The sequence below is a fragment of the Coturnix japonica genome, chromosome 1 (genome assembly GCF_054131305.1).
Source record: "Coturnix japonica strain WE chromosome 1, WE-NBRP24, whole genome shotgun sequence".
NCBI classification, from domain to species: Eukaryota; Metazoa; Chordata; class Aves; order Galliformes; family Phasianidae; genus Coturnix; species Coturnix japonica.
In genome coordinates, this window is record NC_140663.1 from 6,481,891 (window position 1) to 6,497,384 (window position 15,494).

General features: G+C 42.0%; 2 protein-coding genes across 13 annotated transcripts; one reads left to right on the plus strand and one right to left on the minus strand.

Annotated features, from left to right (window-relative positions):
- Window positions 1-242: 242 nt before the first annotated feature.
- On the minus strand, window positions 243-9,483 carry DCLRE1C (DNA cross-link repair 1C). Of its 5 annotated transcripts, none has more exons than XM_015874413.3 (14): window positions 9,335-9,481; window positions 9,192-9,243; window positions 7,980-8,064; window positions 6,511-6,570; window positions 5,917-5,972; window positions 5,537-5,638; window positions 5,185-5,257; window positions 4,889-5,029; window positions 4,559-4,660; window positions 4,157-4,293; window positions 3,522-3,576; window positions 3,011-3,099; window positions 2,265-2,365; window positions 243-1,764 (listed from the first exon to the last, which is right to left on the minus strand). In XM_015874413.3, exons 1-14 carry the CDS (start codon window positions 9,441-9,443, stop codon window positions 785-787), a joined length of 2,142 nt encoding a protein of 713 aa, XP_015729899.2. In that variant the 5' UTR covers window positions 9,444-9,481; the 3' UTR covers window positions 243-784. The 5 variants fall into 5 exon arrangements, 4 of the variants coding, with proteins under 4 accessions (XP_015729899.2, XP_085368704.1, XP_015729979.2 ...); XM_085512578.1 differs by having other exon boundaries at window positions 5,917-5,968; window positions 6,507-6,570; XR_014933131.1 differs by lacking the exon at window positions 243-1,764 and adding an exon at window positions 2,569-2,684 and having other exon boundaries at window positions 5,917-5,968; window positions 6,507-6,570.
- A 64-nt stretch (window positions 9,484-9,547) lies between these two features.
- On the plus strand, window positions 9,548-14,811 carry MEIG1 (meiosis/spermiogenesis associated 1). Of its 8 annotated transcripts, none has more exons than XM_015874861.3 (5): window positions 9,548-9,622; window positions 9,906-9,998; window positions 10,964-11,112; window positions 12,880-13,042; window positions 14,156-14,811. In XM_015874861.3, the coding sequence occupies exons 3-5, from the start codon at window positions 11,009-11,011 to the stop codon at window positions 14,282-14,284; spliced, it is 396 nt and encodes a 131-aa protein (XP_015730347.2). In that variant the 5' UTR covers window positions 9,548-9,622; window positions 9,906-9,998; window positions 10,964-11,008; the 3' UTR covers window positions 14,285-14,811. The 8 variants fall into 8 exon arrangements, with proteins under 8 accessions (XP_015730347.2, XP_085368769.1, XP_015730428.2 ...); XM_085512643.1 differs by having other exon boundaries at window positions 10,967-11,112; XM_015874942.3 differs by having other exon boundaries at window positions 10,980-11,112.
- Window positions 14,812-15,494: the final 683 nt, after the last annotated feature.

The window sequence follows — 15,494 nt, forward strand, 5'->3', positions numbered from 1 at the left end:
ATTTTCCTTGCTGTTGTCATTTTTGGGGCAGAAAACATTTTTCTGTTGCTGTTCTATACAGCACTGAGAGGACTGAAGTTGAGCAATTGAGTGGAAATCATGTGTCTCCTATTCAGTTCATGGCAGATTGGAACTGGTATAAATAAGTGGGGCTCCCATCTAACTGAAGCACACTGTAAACTCAGCCCTGATCTGAAATTTATCCTACAGTTAGTTAAGGAACGAAGCCAACAGACAGAATACTCCCTGTGACTTTATTTGGAGGTAGATACGACAGCAGCGTGATTCGCTTTTGGCCTGCTTAAAAAACAAGTTGATAGATTGATCTGTATTTTGGACTAAACAAATCCCAGGAACGGAGAGTAGGCAAAGTGACAGTGGAAAAAAAACACATCGATTGGAATAGAATTCAAATCATACATAGATTAAAGCCTCATGGATTGAGGAATTCAGAGGTTACTTCTGTTGTTTTATCCTAAAAGGATTGAGATCTAACAAAAAACCCAAAGCTGCAATGCCAGACCAAAATGTAACGGTCATGGTTTCAGTGTTTGCATGGTCAGGCAGGGAAGCTGCCATATTCCTTCCCCAACAATTAAACATTTGGCACTTTATTAACGCTGGAGATCACCTCTTTGTGTATTTCATGGTAAGAAAATGAAGCTCCACAGACTGCAGACATATGTAACAGTAGTACAAAAAATTGCATAGATTCACATGGCAATACAAAGAATAACTTCAAGTTTCAAGACCAGATTTCACTATTACTGTGATACAATCAGTTCTACCTCTTTTCAGGAGAGTTTTTTCTCACTATGCTTTCACCCGCTGCAAGCTTCTTATAGAAGTAGTGCAGTTTATCTCGTGGAGGTATTTCAGCATCTGGAGTTAAGGGAATTTCGAAGTCCGAGGAGCTCTGAGAGTCCCTCTTCAGTTCTAGATCAGGAGTCCTGGAACTGTCACTTAATTCTACCAGCAGATCTTGAGCAGTCTCAGCTTCTGCATCTTTCTCGCAGCCTTCGCTTTTCAAGTCACAGATGCCATCAGAAGCACAGGATGGGTTTTGGCCAAGTGGTTTCCACCTGCTGTCGTCAGCTTGACTATCCTTGGGGGTCTCGTGCAATAGCAGAGCTGTTCTGCTGCCGCCTCTGCTGAAGCAAGTGAAGTCAGCAGCGTTTCTCTCTTGAGAGGTAATGAGAACTGTGTCCATTTGGCTATCCCAGCCCTGGCTCCCTTGTTCTGATATGTGTGTCGACTGAGAAGAATTCTGGGAGGAGATGTGAGTTGAGTCACTCACTCCTTCTGAATCACTGAAGAGTGACTGGGACCCACCAGCATCTGCTGAAGATGGGAAGTTGTCCTCATTTTCAGAGCTTTCGTCTGCTTTGTTACACTTAAAAAACATATCCCAGCTAGGGATATCAGCATTAGACTCCTGTTGGTTGCCAGGTGTTCCATTGCAGCTTGCTGTGGAATTGGCATCAGGCTCATCATGGCAAAGAACCTGAGCTGTGCTTTTTTCAGCATCATCATCTTTGTCATCATCATCATCATCGTCGTCATCATTTGACTCCTCACAGTCCACAAAGTCTACCTTGATAGAGGTGTAAGTTGTGTTTGCTCTGTAGCTTTCCGTGCTCTCGTTTACGTTTCTTTCAGCATCTTCAGGCTGTGCAGTTTGGGATGGCTTACTTCCTTCTCCAGGATACTTAGCAATCTTAGGCCTTGTGGAGGTTAGTTCTGTATCAAAGAGCTCATCTTCATCTGTCAAGGAAATCAGAAATAGCCCTAAGAAAACTTTCTTGAGAGCATTGGACAAAAAATAATTTAATGAAGTTATTTAACTCAATTGGAAGCTTAGCAGGACTTGAGTGAGCTGCTCACCTTGCCTAATACCTTAGTATCTTACAGTCTACAGGAGTTCGTTCTACCATTTTGGCTTTCATTACTCACAGTGTTACTGAATTCCATCAGAGTTCATTGACTACAGGCCTTAAGTTCTAGCAGTCTGCTGGAACAGTGACTGCGCTGCTAAAGGAGACCTCTTAAACAGTAACCCTCGGAGCCATTACCTGCCAAATTAGATACTTAAAAAAGGAAAAGAAATACAGCAGCAAACACATCACCCTCCTGAAACCTGACTTCATTTAGTTTATTTTTCTCTTTTCTAGCTGTATTTCTTGCTTTAGACAGACTAAACGATTGGTTTTGGCACCTCTAGTCTCTGACTTTCATTTAGGGATGGTACTACCAGAACTTCTTACCCGTATCAGATAAGTTTCTTTTGCAGGCTCTCTTCAGTGCTCCTAAGGGCTTGTACATGGGTTCTGTGTTTCTCTTGTATGATCTGCATAACGGCTGTAATCTGAGGCAAAGGAACAAATCAGCACTGAGAACTCAGCAGGTATTTTCAGGCACAAAAGTCAGTCTTCTGATGCTGCTTCATGCCTTTCACAGGCACCACAGCAAACGTGTTAAAGCAAATGCAGCAGTAGATGGGAAAAAGGTTAACAATGTGTGAGCTGAGAGCTTAAAATGCTAAAAAGTCTGTCATTTTAATTTATTTACCTTAACATGTACAGCATTTGGAAACTATCTTTTAGGCCCTTGTTTAGAGAAGACAAGATGACAGGGTTGAAAATCTGATTGCGGGTTTATTCAATTATTGCAAAGTATCTCCTTTCCTATTAAGGAAAAAAACAAAAAGGAGCAAAGACACAAGTCCTCATTTTGTTCAGATTCAGTAACATCACTACTATTCTACTCCGTAACACAACTAAGCTGCCACAACCTTTAGCAGCCTGTGTGATACTGTACGTGGGTGCTTTGCACACAGATTGGGAGTTCAAAGTATTTCTATCTTAGAAACTTCCCAGAAATAGCACTGACAAGCAGAAATAAGTCAATAGGTAAAGAAAAGGGGATAAATGCCATATTCAGATGCCACCCAAACACAGTTTGGACACGGATTAGGTAACCTTCACTCACAAACCAGCTTATTGTCACTTACGTTTCCATAACTTTCTCTTCTGACCCACCCACTGGCAGCACGTTGGGATACACGTTCACAGGACAGATATAGCTCAAAAAATCCATAATCTAAATTGAAGAAAAGGAGAAACAATTTAAGAAGTTGCATCATCAGTTAATAATTCTATTTAAAAACTGCATGCTGGAAGTACTCTCCAGTTGTCTGATACCAAGAATGATATGAGCCGTAAGTCAAAACTCTATGAAAGTGTAACAATAACACAGGTCTGAAAGGATGCTAAGAATTCAGCCTCACTAAACCACCTCACAGTATCACCACCTACACAGACAGTCACCAGCTCTGAAAGAAAACATCTGACAAGCCAGCGATGACGACTCCAACTGGTTCCCTGGGAACATGATTCAGTGCTTCACCATCCTCACTATTGTGGATCTTATCAGCCTTGCATTCTTCCTACTGGACTTTGAGTCCTTACTTTTGCAGATGAGAACATCCCTTTCAGTCTACTCAGTATTACAAGTACACAAACCTCACTGTATGAAGAGTGGAAGGAGAAACAAGCTCTGTATGTACTCTCTCCAGTCCTACAAAAAGAAAAATAAAAGGCACATAAGTTACACAGTTTTCAAGCTCAATCAACAGGCAAGATTAATTTAGTCCAAAACAGTCCATTCTGAGATTCAGCTACACAAAACTCTGGCAAGAAACACACCTGAAACAGATTTCCGTATGACCTACTGCTCGCAGAATCATAGAATGACCTGGGTTGAAAAGAGCCACAATGATCACCCAGTTCCAACCCCCTGCTGTGTGCAGGGTCACCAACCACCAGCCCAGGCTGCCCAGAGCCACATCCAGCCTGGCCTTGAATGCCTGCAGGGATGGGGCATCCACAGCCTCCTTGGGCAACCTGTTCCAGTGCATCACCAGCCTCTCTGAAAAACTTCCTCCTAGTATCTAACCCAGACCTTCCTTGTCTCAGTTTTCAACCATTCCCCCTTGTCCTATCACTATCCACACTCATAAACAGCCATTCCGCCTCCTGTTTATATGTTCCCTTCAAGTACTGGAAGGCCACAATGCAACTATTCCTAGCATCAGCTATTATCTTCTCCAAGCTAAACAAGCCCAGTTCCCTCAGCCTTTCTTCATAGGAACGCTCACCTCACTATTACATTGGTTTTCTTGATCCTTTCTCCAAACCACATAGTGGAAGGTTTGATGCTAATAACATGCAAGGGATTCCCATTTTGGCAAGTGATTCCACATGGCAGTCTGTTCCCTCGAATGTAGTCATCGTCCTGTCAAATGCAAAAGAAAATTAAGATCAATCTTGATATTATCCCCGAGAAATTAAGCTTTACAAAATTAACAAAATGTTCAACTATTTCCAGCTATCAGCTGTTAACTTTTCTAATTACAAGTTAAGCCTTAACCTGCTAGAATTTTCATTTTCTACTGCATCAAGCAACTATTTGGGCCAAGTCTGCTCTAGGAGAGCAGCAAAACATCTACAGTCAGCTCTTCATAGCAAGACTAGCAAAGGCTTTCCAAAGCGATACACACCTTAGGATGTCGACAGGCATGGATCTGAGTGTACCGGTCTGTAGTTATATGGTAGAGGATTTCTGGCATATTTTTGAACATATCAAGCTTATTCACATGCACCTAAAGAAAAAGGCAAAGTTGACTCTTAATTCACCCTTCAGTGCCTAGATGTTCCACTGATGGCACACACTGAAACCAAATAGTTAACTCATTTCTGAGCACGGCTGTAGTTGTTTTTAAGCAACATGTGCACACCTTTCACATACAGTAGTTCTCTATGCAGCCATTTCCAGCTCAGTTCATAATTATTACACAGGATCTGTTGTGAAACAATTACAGAAGCATTACCTTGATTCCAAGCTCCTCGCTGAGGTTTATGAATAAATATTCATATCCATAAGCAGCTTTGCAATTCAACCACACAACATGATAGCGACTGAGAGCTGTCCAGCTTCGCACTAACTCTAAGATCCCATTCAAACACTCCTCCTGAAAGGTGCAGAAAAACACTGTGCTTTGTCTCAGAAGCTGCCTGCAAAGTGCTATGATTCGATAGGCAATACCACTTCACATTTACCAAACACTCATTAATCTCATTAATTTATTAGTTGCTTTAGGACCTTTCACGGCCTATTTAGACTTACCCTGCTTGGTATATGATAAAATTTAGGATCACAAAAAGTGGTGTCCAAATAAACACTCTGGATGTCTTTGACTCTGGAATAGAGAAATGTGATGTCAGAGTGAGCAGTGCATTGCAGCACTAATATACACTACTACTTCTCTCTTCAAAAAGGATGCAATTCTTCCCCTTTATTACAAAGAACAAGTCAAAAGAAGCTTGTAACTGAACTCCTCACTGCAAATATATTTAATAAAAAGAAGAAATAATTCCCAAATTGTCCACGTTCATATGATCTTTTATTCATTCTAAATCCCACAGATAGACAAAACACACCAGGAACTGAATTAAAACGCAGGTGCATTTTCTCATACCTGGTCCCTGAATGCAAGAGCTCCATTCTGGCTGCTTCTCCTTTTGCAAGCCTGAAATCCCCTGTATACAGCACAGTGCCATTTTCACCTTGAAACAGAAACCTACAAAGAGAAACATTTCCACCAGTCTCAATAAAAAGCATTAACTGTCAGGTGTCAAGTTGTTACATTGCTCATATATGTCTGTGTGAGCAGAATATGGCATAACAGAAATACAGGACTCAATTCTGTCCTCAATTAATTTCAGGCACCCCCAATAATCCAGTCAGTATGGCTGGGATAACCCAGCTACCCACTGCATCCACAACCATAGTATTTATTGAGAACTCTGTAGGACAAACCTCCCAGCAGAAACACTTTGAATACTCAATAGGACATACATGACTGATCCCGGACAGTGGCCAGCTGGTAGAAGTGTCACCTCTATATCTTCTATCTGCAACAGAGGGGTTAGGATTATTTTCACACTGGAACAAATACTACTGGTACTTCGACACAGTGAAAACAACTCTGCACAGCCACTTGCATCACTTCACATTGATTCTGAATGAAAGGACAGTCTCTTCACATTCTAGCAAGCCCTGGAGAGCAACAACTGTCTTTTCATGGCAGCAGAGATGACTGACCCAATGGTCAGTGCTGATTAGAGCCAGTCAGCCAGAAGACAGCCCGATTTCTTTGGTTCCTAGCAAACAAACATGGAAACAATGTGCTTTGCTTGGAGATGATCTACCAGACTTCCAATTCTACACTTAAATATGGGGTGAAACATCACAGAAAGAACGTGTCAACTTGAGATCTGTGATACAGAGGAAAGACCTGATCAGAAAAAGATAATAACACAAGTGGTGAACTCAAGTGGCTTCATGTTTTGGAGAAGAGGCATTTTAAAAACATCTCGTCCACTTCTGATGTTACAGATAGACTTTGCTGCCCATTACAAACTTACAACTTTCCCTGTTTTTGTAACTTACTTCACCAGTTGTTTCATCCACTAAAGAAATCTGAGTAGGAGTTTCGACTTCCAGTGCAACCTGTAACAAAGTGAATAAATGCATGATGTGATTTAATGACTGTGGTTCATATTTGACTAAGATTTCATCACAGAAATACCCAAATAGCCTATATCTAAATAGTCAAATTAATCTGACTCTCTGTAGAAAGTCATATATTTCTATTTCCAGTGGATAAAAAGGATAAAAAGGAACAGAGATACCTCAGTTAATGTGTGCATAGTTAAAAAGGCGTGTTGGACTCTCAACAGTAAGCAGTCACACTTCTCTGGTGGGATGTGTGGATTGTGTGGAGGAAACGGACCTGGGGGTACTGATTGATGCTTGGCTGAACATGAGCCAACAGTGTGCCCGGGTGGCCAAGAAGGCCAACGGCATCCTGGCTTGCATCAAAAACAGTGTTACTAGCAGGAACAGGGAGATAATTGTCCCCCTGTACTCAGCATTGAGTACTGTGTTCAGTTTTGGGCCCCTCACTGCAAGAAAGACATTGAGGCCCTGGAACGTGTTCAGAGGAGGGCTACAAAGCTGGTGAGGGGTCTGGAGCACAGGCCTTATGAGGAGAGGCTGAAGGAGCTGGGATTGTTCAGCCTGGAGAAGAGGAGGCTCAGGGGAGACCTCATTGCTCTCTGTAACTTCCTGAATGGAGGTTGTAGTGAGCTGGGGGTTGGCCTCTTCTCTCGTGTAATCAGTGATAGAACTAGAGGGAATGGTTTTAAGCTGTGCCAGGGGAGATTCAGGCTGAACATTAGGAAGTATTACTTCTCAGAAAGGGTAGTCAGGCATTGGAATGCACTGCCCAGGGAGGTGGTGGAGTCACCGACCATGGGAGTGTTCAAGAAACGTTTGGATGTTGTGTTGAGGAATATGGTTTAGCTGAGAAGTATTGGTAATGGTTGGACTAGATGATCTTGTAGGTCTTTTCCAACCTTGATAATTCTGTGGTTCTGTGATGACATGCCTTGTTTTTAGCTAACTGTAATGCTCAACTCCCCGGCCCCAGAGCACAGCATTGATCTTGCAAGGTCAGGTCTCCATGCTGCAGCACAACTTCTCCTTACTGTTCCCTATTACCAGAAGCAGAGCTCACCAATTGCATGCAGCAAGCATTCCAGAATCACAGAATTGTAGGGGTTGGAAAGGACCTCTAGAGATCATTGAGTCCAACCCCCCTGCCAAAGCAGGTTCCCTACACCAGGTCACACAGGTTGGCGTCCAAGCGAGACTTGAATATCTCCAGAGAAGGAGACTCCACAACCCCCCTGGGCAGCCTGTTCCCCACCACAAACAAAAACACAAATCAATCAGACAACTGTCAGACTCAAAGATTGCTCCAAAACACAGACATGTGTGTCAAATTATATTTTATCCTAAGGATTCAAACCATTTGGAATTTAAAAACTTAAAAAAAAAAAAAAAAGAAAACTTACTACGTGATTCTCCCAAAACTTATATTTCTGGTTTGTCAACAGCAATTCCTTAGTTACTGGAGAGCAATATAGTTTCACTTTCAAGCTGTAAGAAGAAGGAAGAGGATGAGTGGTTTTCTTTGTATTCTTTTTAAGCAGAAGCAAGGAGCAACCCAAAGGTACATCAGTACCCAGCACCAAGCACACCAAAACACACACACAGGCCACTATGTCACCCAAAGAGACTTGCAGAACAGCAACCCAGCTGCTGCACCTCGTATAGCAGGCTTTTCTTCAGTGCAGCAGACCCTAAATCTTATCTCCATGTGTCAATGCATGTGTATGTTTGTGTGACTTGTAGAATAAAACTCTATAATCAAGAGATGGGTTATAAAGCAGGTACGTTTATTCCAGCGCCGGGTGCAAGGGGGATAGCTCCACCAAACTTGCACACTGACTTGTAAAATCATGACACAGATAACAGGTACATCTAATACATAGTCAATGATTTCTCGAAATTCTAATACATAGTCAATAGTTCTCGGAATTCTGATCCATATTCAATAGTTCTTTAGCATGCAGCCCCCCTCTTGTTCTTATCAGGGGGATGCAACTCCTCTTCTGGTATTTACAATATCTATTCTCCTCTTTGCCTGATGTCTTCTGTGAGATCTCACTCCTTATCTGCATCCTCCCTGCTCTCCCAGGCCCCTTGTTTCTTTTACTTGTTACCTTTAAGTTTCCTTTACTTGTTTCTATAAACTACCTTTAAGTTTCCTTTACTTGTTTCTATAAACTACCTTTAAATTTCCCTCTTTTAGCTCCCTTTTATTCCGAATTTCAGCAGAGCATCCATTTCCTGCTTCACTGTTCATGTGCTGGCATAAAGAAAGCGTGTTATGGATGGTCGCATTTACAGATATCACTGCTTGTCTGCACACACACCAAGGTCTGCTCCAGATACACATGGTATATACGGGACACACTGAACAGGTTGCCCAAGGAGGCTGTGGATGCCCCATTCCTGCAGGCATTTAAGGCCAGGCTGGATGTGGCTCTGGGCAGCCTGGTCTGATGGCTGGTGACCCTACACACAGCAGGGGGCTGGAATTGGATGATCACTGTGGTCCTTTTAAACCCAGGCCATGCTATGATTCCACCCCAGGGACAGTCTGCAGTCACTATAACACTGCTGGTCCATCCCAGCTACCACACAGCCAGACAATTCAGTACCTGCTCTGCAGCCTCCTCCTCAGGGTGGGCGCCCTCAGCCCCTTCATGTGATCTGAGGAGAAACAGCACAGCGGTCACATCAGGGAGGGGAAGGGGGGATAACGGGGGTTTACCACAGAGCCGGAGGGTAATGAAGGGCTCACCCTTGTGGCAGTGCGACAAGAAATAAGCCCGTGAGCGCAGGTTGTCGCGATCGAAGCGGTCTATGGACATGTGCGGGTACTCACGGAGCCGGCCCCCAAACCGGCTCATGGCGGCAGCTTCCGCCTCCTTAAGCCCCAACCCCTCGGCCAATGGCGGAGGGGGAGAGGCGGGAACAAGGGCTTAAAAGGGCAACGTCTGGAGGCGGTTGCCTTGCAACGGTTTCGGCGTTGGGGCCGTTGGTGCTGTGAGGAAGGGCCGCCATCACCGGGTGGGGTGTCCCAGCACAGGTGGATGTGGGAGGGACTGTGTGGGGTTGGTAGGGCTGGAGTCAGGGTGGTAGGACGGGGTGGAAGTTGTTTGTGGTGGTGGTTGTGGGGTTTGAGCTGTTGTGGTAGCTGTGGGGTTAGGGGTTGTGGTGCTGTGTGGAGATATATAAGATACAAGATATAGTCTGCCTTAATAACCATGAATACAAGATATATTCCTTGCAGTTTGTCTCTACTGTTGGCACTGTGACTGTTTAAATACAATCTTTTGCTGTATGAGTTCTTTTCTGTTGTGAATTTGAAGGAAACAGAAGGAATAAAGTTGGAAGGAGCAGCATTGAGGAGCAACTGATTTAATGAGAGGCAAATACCACACAGCTTCAGTAGCTTGAAAGAAGTAAGTAGTGGGTTACTTCTAGTTTCTTGGCTTTTGGTAGTGCTTGATATTGTAAAGGGAAGCCAGAAACTAAAGACTTCAAATACCAGGGTGTTCTTCTGTCCCAGTGCCACATAAGCAGGCTGCTGTGTTTCATTTCCCAGTAGGTAGCTGATATGAGAGTAATATTACCAGTAAGTGTGCTCATTTTCACACATATACAGACTGAAAACGTACACAAACTGAAAACAATGCATTTACTGGCACCCATTAAACAAACAGTGCTTATATAAACATGAACTATACAGAGTGTTGGTCTGATTTTCCCTCTTCAGTTGCTCAGGACTGAGGGTGTCCCTATTTGAGTGGGGCTGGACCACACAGACCCAGATGTCACTGCCAACCTCATCCATACTTGGATGTTGTTCAGTCAGGGTAATATCAGACCTGGACACCTGCCTGAATACCTTGGTAAATTCAAGGGTTCTCATGTCAAGTCTGTTGAAATCATTGGAAATATCTTACCAATGCTTCCAGGACCCCAGATAGGCCCTTTGAGTGCTGACTTGTATAAGTATTGTGGAAATAACATACGCAGGCTCAGGCTGGTTTGGATTCAGTTGAAATTAAGCTGTCATTGACCTAAAAAACTTTCCTCAAAGCTGAAACAGAAGTATGTGGAATCTCGCCATTTCCTCTGAATTAAGAGTAGGCAAACATTGTTTTAGCAGAGTTCGGTGATGCTCATTGCATAAAAAGCACTAGTATTTTGCTGAACTACGTTTTCTTACTGCTGTCTTGCATTCTTTCACTTAACCTACATCTGGCTACTGCCTTTTCTTTGTTTTTCACTGCACTGTAGACTGACTGGAGCATGGTTCATCTTGTGCTCTTGTTGAAATGCCAGCCTAAGAATATCAGGGTGTATTTATTTACTCATTTTTAATTATTGAAGTCACCAAGCTGACGCTTTATGTGACACCTAGGAGTGTTTTTGAGCAGGAAGACCTGTGGACAAGCAATTCAGAACAATGGTGAGTCAGGAAATGCCAAGTGCATTGGGATGTCTTGAAGAACTGAACTCATCAGATGAATTCAGCACGTCTTCTAAAGAAGGACTTGAGCCCAGTAACATGTAAGTTATCATAAGGTGCTTAATAAATGCTGAACTACTATTAATGTAAGATCTAATGCCTTTACTTATGGTACGGTCTCTTTCAAGTCCCAGACTGACAGTGGCTCTAACTTAAACAGCATACACAAAATTCTGTGATGGCTACAAAAGGGCCCTTTGTAGCAAGAGACTGAAGAATCATCTCGAGATTACAATACTACATTATTGATTTATAATAAGGAGATATGCTGAGTGTCCAATTTTATCTGGCACCACATAACTGGGTCTGAAAATTACTTCTTTCTTTAATTATTATTACTAAATATCTGCCTTCAATTACAAAACACCAGTAAGAGCTGCAGGGCTCTTTGCTACCTAATGTTCTAAGTGCTGAACTGCAAGAAGTACATCACTGTTGCTAGAAGAGAGACTGTGCATATTTTTTATTGACCTTTAGTGAAGCATATGCAGTTAGGGATCAAGAAAGGCTCTTTCTCTCCCAGTGGCTCATACGTTAAATGACAGAGAGAATCATAGAATTACCCAGGTTGGAAAAGACCTTGAAGATCATCAAGTCCAACCGCAGCCTAACCATAGTACCCTAACTCTAACAACCCTACACTAAATCATATCCCTGAGTACCACATCCAAACGGCTCTTAAACACAACCAAGGATGGCGATTCAACCACCTCCCTGGGGAGCCTATTCCACTACCTAACCACCCTTTCTTTAAAGAAGTTCTTCCTAATATCCAACCTAAACTTGCCCTGGTGCAACTTGAGGCCATTTCCCCTCATCCTGTCACTTGTCACAGTGCATTAGTGCATTGGATAAGTCACCAGCTTTCAACTTCTTGAACTCCCAGCTGACGTTGGAACTTGCTAAGTGAGGAAATTCTACCTCAAGTTTTAATTATTGCAAATAATTAATATTTATTAATTAATATAGTAAGGTTTGCAAAGGGGTTTTATGTGGGGAGAGAGTCAGTAGCATCAATAAGATTTAGGTTGGGCAAGCATTGAGTAGGAGGAATGTTGGTAGATTGTGTGCCTTTCCTTCATACCCCATCCAACCCCATCCAAGTTCTTTGTCCTCTTCACTGTGGCCATATAGCTGGCAGTGCATTCCTCCTTCCGTTCCTCACCTTGTCTGAATGTTTCTTTCTAACAGCCCATTTCTTCATTTTGTGCTGGACGTGTTGGTGCTCCTTCAGTAGGAGAAAAGCGAAACCTGAAAAACTTCCCATTTCAAAGGGGCGGTGAATATGGAGGTTTAAAATTAGAGACAGTTACTGGGTTTTCTTTGTTTTTTATGTATCTACGTGCGCCAGTAAATTCCAGACAGCACTGTTAACTCAGGGTGGCAAAAATATCACGATAACAGTTTTGTAGTTAGAGGAGTTATGGGTGTCATGGGTTTCTTTGAGCTCAACTAGTGCATTTAATTTTATTCTGATTGTTTATAATGATTATTTGCCCAGAGAGGTTGTGGATGCCCCATCCCTGCAGGCATTCAAGGCCAGGCTGGATGTGGCTCTGGGCAGCCTGGTCTGCTGGTTGGTGACCCTGCACACAGCAGGGGGTTGGAACTGGATGATCATTGTGGTCCTTTTCAACCCAGGCCATTCTGTGTTTGTTTTCTTTTTTTAACTTCAGACTGGAAGAGGAAGACATTGTACTGGCTGTACTTTATGGTTTCAATATTGTTCTACCCATCTCTATTTCATCCTAACAAGATCACTTGCTTTTGTCTTCTCTATTTCCTTTACAAAAAAAATCTAATTTAAGGAAAATGTCAGAAGATTCTGCAGCCGTGTCTAAAGCTGACATCAAACCAAAATCCATATCTCATGCCAAGAAATGGTCAGATGAGGTAGAGAACTTATACAGGTTCCAGCAAGCTGGGTACAGAGATGAAGTTGAATATAAACAAGTGAAACAAGTTGATGCGGTAAGATTTAAAACTCTGCAAGGGTTATTACACTGAATTCCTCTCTCATGTTATTAAATAAAACTGAATGTGCCTCTTATTTCCTGTCATTATTCTGGTTTCTGATACAGTTTTCTTTCCTCCCTGATCCGACTTGAATTTTTGTGCTATTATTAGCTGTGTGGTGTGATTTATTTTACAGAAGTGAAATAGAAACAGAAGCCAGCCTGGTTTTGTTCCATTTAGAAATACCACATCGAGTTCTTTGAACAGATGTAGCTGTTGTCCAAAAGACTGATTCAGGTTTAATGAAAGGAATATGTAATTCTCTGTAAAGTCTCCCTGTATCTCGGCCAATGGGCTTGATAGGAAACACATTCGTTGTCCAGGAGCTCAATCCTGTGCTATTGAATAGCAGCATAATCAAGCATCACTCACACTCAAAATTTGGTTTCTGTACAATCTGACCAAACCTGAAATATCTGATGGCAGCTTTTATGTTACAGGGAGTTGTGTTACAGGCATTTGTCAACAGAGCACATTAAGGACTTGTTCTTCTGCTCATTACATCTGATGGCAGAACTCCTTAGCTCATCAAATCAGATATTCGGTGGTTTCTTCAGTTTCAAGAGCAACAGAGGTTAATAGTGCAAATAATGTGTTACCTGTATTGAGTTTCTGTAATTGATCTTCCAAAGTGGCTTATAGAGTATGAAACATTTTAAAAGCTCCTAACCTCCTATGTACATAAATGCTGCAATTAGTGTGGTAGGATCAGTCCATTCAAGATTTATGGCAGTGTGTAACCACACACAATTAAATCCTCATAAAAGCTGAAGAGCATCACTTACGCTGATTTAAGATGTGTGTTCTGTTGAAACTTGCCAGGATCTGGTAGTTCTTTTCCAACTTACACATTCTGAGATGCTGTATTTACTCCATATTATGCTTCCAGAATGGAGTTATGATTAATGATGCAATTACAGTGTAGTTGTAACAAATGTTAAAGCTTTTATCTTCACACAGAGAATGCACATAACTCAACTGTATGCCAAAGTAATGCAGAATGAGGCACAAGCATCACTCAGTGCAAACTTGTTCCATTGGATGAATATCCTTTTATTTCCTTTGTAGGTGGAGTGTTGGCCAGAAACTGGATTTGTGAAGAAGCTTCAGAGAAAGGACAACACCTTTTATTACTACAATAAGCAAAGAGAATGTGAAGACAAAGATGTTCATAAAGTGAAAGTTTATGTGTACTAATTTTGCTACTTCCCCAAGTTTGTACTTTTATTAGTTAGGATCTATAAGCAAATGAGATTTGCACAATCCAGCATTTAAAGTATAAATGTTATTCTTGGATAGAATGGGGAGTACAGAGCGTGTTCCAAATAATTTGATATAAAAAAGATAAAAAGCTGCAAAGGAACTTTGCGCAGTCAAACCAAATATACAAAGTCCATTGTAAGCAGAGTCATTAATCTTTACTCTGAACCACATAACCTTGTTGATACCAGCTTGTGTCAACTGCAGTCCCTTGATGTAATTAAGGGCTGTGAGGCTTCAAATAAGTCCAGAAGGCTGATTGTAGAAGAGAGAAGCTGCAACAACCAGCAGAAAACGTTATTGTTTTAGTTTACTGTTTATTTAATATTGTTGTGTCAGATCTATTCCCCAGTATATTTGCTTAGCCTTTCCCTTTCTGCCCTTAGCAGCCCAATTTAGGAGTCCTCCATCAAATGGCTCTACTCAAATAAACTTTCTCACACTCTGTGTTTCCTTATCAGTCATTGAGACTAACCAGGTCTGTTTCTTTTGGTTGTTTTTCTCATTTGGAAGTCCTTCATCAGATGACCCTGCTGCAATAAACATTCCCACATGCCACTTCTTATTAATGAGGGCAACCCACCAAGTTTGTTTCTGGTTACTCTCTTTGTTAACACCAATGGGTCAGGATTCCAGTCTATAAGTACTTGTTCTTTTTGTTCATCTCCTCATCCCAATGATGTGAGGCCCCAATTTTACATCAACAAATAAACTGTATCACTTGCCACATATCCTTACGGCGTTCATTGATGTGGAAACTCATGCTGTCTTATGGAGGAAAAGAAAGAAGAAATAGATTGTGGATTTACATACAGTGGGATCAGGGAGTACAAAACTGCTCTGAGACCTTGGAACACATCTCAAGTAATATTTAAGAGTAGGTAACCTACACAAATGATACGTGGGGGGCAGAATTTGTCTTACCTAAATTCAAATACCATGTTGTCAATACAGCTTTTCATTTTACACCCTTTGTTCTGAACAGAGGGCAGTTGGATCTTCTGTGTATAAGGCAATTCATGTCAATGCTGGTATGGAGCACCAGCCTGTTGCTGTGCGGAAGCTGTACATGTGTGTTCCTACATTGAGACACCTGGTAAATGTGAAGTACCTCATAGTTACCTTCACTTTAATACTTGATTCTGCC